The sequence below is a fragment of the Vombatus ursinus genome, unplaced genomic scaffold (genome assembly GCF_900497805.2).
Source record: "Vombatus ursinus unplaced genomic scaffold, bare-nosed wombat genome assembly UNPS02005459.1, whole genome shotgun sequence".
Taxonomy (NCBI): Eukaryota; Metazoa; Chordata; class Mammalia; order Diprotodontia; family Vombatidae; genus Vombatus; species Vombatus ursinus.
In genome coordinates, this window is record NW_020945237.1 from 2,078,806 (window position 1) to 2,084,805 (window position 6,000).

The 6,000-nt window shown below is 42.5% G+C and overlaps 1 protein-coding gene across 8 annotated transcripts in view; it reads right to left on the reverse strand.

Annotated features, from left to right (window-relative positions):
• The window catches only part of AKAP9 (A-kinase anchoring protein 9), a 185,597-nt gene extending 179,963 nt beyond the window's left edge, over nt 1-5,634 (reverse strand). For all 8 annotated transcript variants that reach the window (XM_027847848.1, XM_027847849.1, XM_027847844.1 and 5 more), the window contains exon 1: nt 5,581-5,634. In XM_027847848.1, the coding sequence (XP_027703649.1) occupies nt 5,581-5,628 (48 nt within the window). In that variant the 5' untranslated portion in view covers nt 5,629-5,634. The remainder of the gene's footprint in view (nt 1-5,580) is intronic.
• Between the last annotated feature and the right edge of the window lie 366 nt (nt 5,635-6,000).

Below are 6,000 nucleotides of genomic sequence, written 5' to 3' on the forward strand. Positions count from 1 at the left end.
ATAATAATGTCATATCTTTAGAGGTTAATGGAGATGTGATCTCCAAATATGGCTTTTCCCTTGTATGAATTATTTGATGTCCAGTAAGAGATAGACAGGTACTAAAGGATTTCACACTTTTGTTACTTACACAGGATCTTTCCCATGTAAATTCTTTAATGCTGGATATTCACTGCACTTACAGGGTTTCTCTCCAGTATGAATCCTCCTAGTAATCTTGGCCATTTGGAACAAAGTAGTATGTGCAAAAGCCTTAGTGTTGTTAAAATGAATGGTTACAAAGCCACACACTGAAGTCCACATACTTTGTTTTACAGAAATGGTTTTCAGGTTCCGCCTCGTAAGCCAACTCTTATTCAATACTTAACAATTCTAATAAACCTGACTATTTGGTTTCCCATTAAAAGCATCACAGAGGCATGTTCAACATCTTATGATAGCCAAAAGACATTGTACAGTGGGCAGTGAAGGAGAAAGTTGATCAATATAAAAAAGGAGAAATGAAAAAGTAAATAATACTTTCAGACCCCAAATTATATTATAAAGCAGAAATCACCAAAACTATTTGATACCAACTTTTTTTTTTTTTTTAAATAGAAAAGTAGAGAAGAAGAGACTAGCTAAGAAATAATCAGACATGGACATCATATATCATAATAAGTTCAAAACATATATATTCAACCTGAACATAAGAGGTCACATCACTAAAAATTAGAAGATGAGACCAGTTACTTTTCACAAGTACGGCATGAGAGAAAATTCTTAACAACAACAAAAAAGGACAGACGTAATCACAAAAGACAAAATGGGTGATTTTGATTATTGAAATCAAGTACCTTTTATATGAATGAAATCACGCAACTCCAATAAGAAAGAAAACCACTCCCTAGGGGAAAAAAATCTTTGCATCAAAAATTTCTGATAATGGAGCAGATATCCAAGCTTTAATAGTTTAAAGCTGCACTAAGACTTTTGGAACACCTTGTATATGGAATATATGAGATCAGGAGCCATTCCCCAATAAATAAATAGTCAAATGATATGAGCAGTTCTCAAAAGAATTACAAGAATTGTATGAAAGGTTACTTCACATCACTAAGAAGAAGAGAAATGCCAATCAAAGTAACCCTACCATTTCACCTCACAACCAGCAAACTGGCAAAGATGACAAAAGAGAGAAATTGTAAGAGTCAGAAGGACAACGCTGTTGGTGGAACTGTGAACAAATCCAACCACTTTAGAAAGCATTCTGAAACAAAATTAAGTGACTAAAATGTCTACACTCTGTGACCCAAAGATCCCACCCCTTGACATATTTTCCAGAGGTCATATCTATCCTCTAACATTCACAGATGCCTCCCCACCTTTTTTTTGGGCTGGCAAAGAACTAGAAATAAAGTAGATGCCCATTATTTCAGGAATGGCTAAACAAGTTATGCTACATGAATGTAATGGAATATTATTTTAATAAATGATGACTGAAGAATTCAGAAAAAACTGAAGATTAACATGAACAAATTCATAAGAAAGCAGAACCAAAAAGAAATAAATGATAATGTAAAAGGAAAAAAAAACAAAACAAAAAAGAAACTGAATATTATGTAATTTTAAGTACCAAACTTGGCCCTAGAGAATCAATCAATAAGCCATTATTAAATAACTACTATAGCACTGTGCAAGAGATACTAGAAGAAAATGAAATCATCCCTGACTTTAAGGAACTTACATTCTTGAGAACAGCATAGGGAGAGAGACATTTACTTTTACAGGTACAAAATAAATACAAGATAATGGAGGTGGGGGTGAGGGGAGACAATAATTGAGAAAACACACTACCCTCCTTTCTTGGCAGAGGCAGGGGACTCGGTGTGGAATATTGCACATACTGTAAGTCAGTCAATAAACATTTATTAAATGGCTACTATGTGCCGGGCGCTGTGCTAAGCACTGGGGATGAAAAAACAAAAGACAGTTCCTGCCCTTAGTAGATCACAATCGAATAGGGGAAATAACATGCAAACAAATATGTACAAACAAGCTATATACAAGCAAAATGAGAAATATCAGAGAAAATGCACTAGAATTAAGAGGGATTGTTGGTTTTGCAGAGCTGCCTTTTTTCTTTTTTAAAATAATTATTACAAACAATTATTTAACGAGTCCAAGGGAAATCCAGATTTAGAAATGAATATGAACTCAAAAAACATCAATAAAAAATAAGATAAATATGTTTAAGGAATAAAATGTGCTTATGGCTGTATGCCTCTGGTGGGTAATAACAAACTTATTACTAGGGCTCCAGACAAAAGGCCCAATTTTAATAACTGATTTTAGGAAATAAAGTATATGTTTTGCTCTTTTCAACCTAAGTTCCATTAGTATCAGAAAATTACTTTTCAAAAGTCTTTCTCAAGTGTAGTTCACAACTTTGTTTTTTAAAAAAAGGTTTCAATTCCACAAGGCAATTTCAGTATTTTCTTCCAAAACAAAGGTTAAAGGTTAAATTCCTAATACTAGGAATTTTTGATTTATACAGGATTTACTGTCCTCACAACTCCATGAGGGGGAGCAGTAGAAATATTATTATCTGGATTTTAAATATAAGGAACCTAAGACTTAAAATGATTAAGTGACTTTCCTATGGGCACCCAGATAGTAAGGAAGAGATACCTTAGAGATAAGCTACGACAAACACGGGCTCCCTTCCCCCATTCAAACCCACATCATCTTTGCCAAGTTCAGTGCTCTATTCATCATACTACGCTGCTTCTCTAATTAGGATCAGGTACAAAGACTAGAGGTTCTGTCCCCCTTTCTCATGTAGAATTTTCAAAGACAAAACTAAAAAAAAAACAAAAACCCAGAAGATTTAGAACTCTAGTTTTGTATAAGAGTCCTGGGTTCAAGTTTCATCTCAGCTCCTGGGTGACCCTGGGTAGGTCACTTAACTTCTGTCTCACCTTGGTTTCTTCATCTGTGGGGTTTAGGGGGGAGGTTTGTGGACCAGATGATCTTCATAGTGCTGTGTCTCTGATCCTTATGAGAAGAATGATACACTGCATCGTTGCCCGAACAATAAGCTATGTTCTTTCAGAATGGTTTTATTTTCAGCTAAGGAATGATACCTGGGTTGAAGGTGGAGAAAATTCCAGGATAAAAGTCAAACCAGGCTTTTTGTGAAGTCAGATCATGTGATCAAAGCTTTAGAACTATAAAAAGCCTTAAAGGTCAAAGAATTCAACCCTCTCCTATTTTACTTCAGACAAGAGAGGATTAAAAAACTGTCTCCGAGGTCACACAGACATTAAGGGGGACCTGGACTGACCAATCCACGTCCCTGGCTCCCAATCCAGCAATCTTTCACCAAGTCACACCTTCTTTTCATTGGCTTTTTGAAGGTAAAGCCTCTTTGCTCTCTTGACATCAGACACTGTGCTCAGGCACTCAGAATGCCTAGACAGAAGCAGCAATAAAGAGGCTTCTAAGAATGCTCCCTTCTCTCCCACCACTTACAAAAGCCCTAGCAGGGATCCTGAATAAATTCAATCACTCAAGCCCTGACTCTAAGTGAGCCCCGATGTATTAATGTGAAGATTCAGTTAAAGCTGTATTCACTAAAATCTTAACAGTTAATACAAATTTGTCTATAGATCAAACTTAGCTCTGTTGTTGAAATCACTTGGGGAGGCCGGGTTTGAAAGGAGCAGTCAATCACATTAGCAGCTACAATACTGGAAGTGACACTGGATCCTTGAAAGCTATGCCAGCAGATTCAGCAAGACCCAGAAAAGGCTAAAAAAGTATGGACATGGTTCCTTATCTGAGGACCAGCCTAGCTAAGTTTGAAAAGGCACAGCAGAAGCAGGTTGGGGCTAGGAGGTGCTGAATATTTTGGTAGGCCACAGCAACTCATATAGACTGAGATGAAGAGAGGTTTTAATTCAAATCAATGATAGGTATACCTGTATCAGGAATCCTTTAAGTATTGAAGTACTAGTAATTATCTTTAATACCAGAGTTTAAATCCTTTAAGTAATGAAGTACTAAAAGTTGTCTTTAATAAAGACAGTTTGAATATAATCCAAAAAAGCCAAGGGCATTTTAGAGCAATAAATATTCTCAGAAGCCTTTTTTTTAAAAGAGATTCATTATTATAATTTGCATCTTGTCTACAATAATAGCTGATCCTTATGTAGCACTTTAAAGTTTACAAAAAGTATTACACAGATTAATTAATTTGACCCTTACAAGCTTATAAGGAAGGCATTACCATCCCTACTTTGCAGATGAGGACACCAGCTACTAACTGAGAGAGGTGGGATTCACACCTAGGGCTCTCTGGACTTCAGGTTATCACTTTCTACACCACCAAGTCACCTCTCCAGATAATATGTTTACTGTAAATCTGATATGTAATAACTCACAGTGAATTTTGCTTCTGACACTTACTGGCTGTAGGAACGTGAGCAAGCCACTTAACTTCTGGGTGGGTTTCCTTATCTGTAAAATGGCAGTAACAATAGCACCCACCTTGCAGGGTGGTGAAGATCAAGCTTGTAAATCGCTTTGAAAACCCTAAATTACAAAGTCACTGATTCTTAAGACCATAGGTATAATAGAGCTAAAGTATCTCCAGACTAGATCACAAAAGATAGAAATAATCAGTGTTGGAAGGGCTCCTTGGGGAAGCCGTGATCTGATCCAACCATTCTGAAAAGCAATTTGAAAGCACGCTAAAAAATAAAATCAAAGTCACCATTCCCTTTGACCCAGATATATCACTGTTGGGCCAAGTTTGTCCTGGAACCGTGGAACGTGCCTAGTGATTCTCGCTGAAGCTTCCACTCTGTTAGCTCCACAGAACACCGAACCCCCTTCCCCACCACAAAGAACTTCAAAGGTCAAGAGGGAGAGGAGAGCTCGGCCCTCTACTAAAAACACCCCCCTTCCCCTGCAGGATTTCACAGCTGGCACTTGTGGCACATTCAGGACATAGCTGTGCAGGGCCGTCCCCGGACAGCTGTCACAGGCCGATCCTGCTGGTCCACAAGTGCCAACGTGCCTCCCCCCAACCCGGGGCGAGAGCCCTGCCCGTGACTGTGGAGCGAGCAAAGAAAGAGCCCACCTGTCAAAACCTGTACATCAGCTGCATGCGTGCGTGTGCACGTGTGTATGTGTGTGTGTGTGTGTGTGTGTGTGTGTGTAGGAAGAAAGAGAAGACAAAAGACACACCAACCTGGGAGGGGGGGAGAGGGAGGAGACAAAAGACACACTGCCTAAGCGCCCTCCCCAAGCAGGGAAAGCGGGAGAAGTGCACAAAGGTTAACGAAGGGGATGAGACAAAGCCAGGTTTCAGGAAGGCTAGCGGGCCGGGGTCTGCAGCTGGAGCAAGCCTGGGCGGGGCCGGCCGCCGTGCGCAGGGACCCGGAGCCTGGGATTCTACGCCCCAGGCCAGAATGAAGGGGCGGGGCAGGGACCCCCCGCAGCGAGGCAGCGCCTCGGCGCCCGTCCCCACGGCGGGAGCAGGGCCCCGGCCGACCTCGGGCTCCCCCCTCCCCGCCCTCCCCAGGCCGGGCTTACCTTGGCTCTGCCGGCCTCCAGCTTCTTCTGTCGCTCCTCGTCCTCCATGGCCTGCGCTGGGGAGGAAGGGAGGGAGGGAGGGAAAGAGGAAAGGGAAGGGCCTGATTGAGACGGACGTCACGGCGGCGGCCCAGGACTGGGCGCTGCGCTCCGCCACCGGCCTCGCGCCAACTCCCGTAGCCGGCTCACAGGAGGACCGTGCCCGGCGCAGCCGCCATCTTCGTCTCCACGTAAACAGACAGGCCGCGGGCGGAGCGGGGGGAGGGAGGGGGACGTCGGCGGCGCAGCCGCCGCTGACCCGGGCTCCTGCAGGTGCGCCGGGAGCCCCGCCCCGAGCCCCCCGCCGCGCTCCAGGCCCCGCCCCCGGCCCCCCGCCGCCCGCGGGCCTCGGAGGATGGAGACCTGCCGACCTGCCAGTTA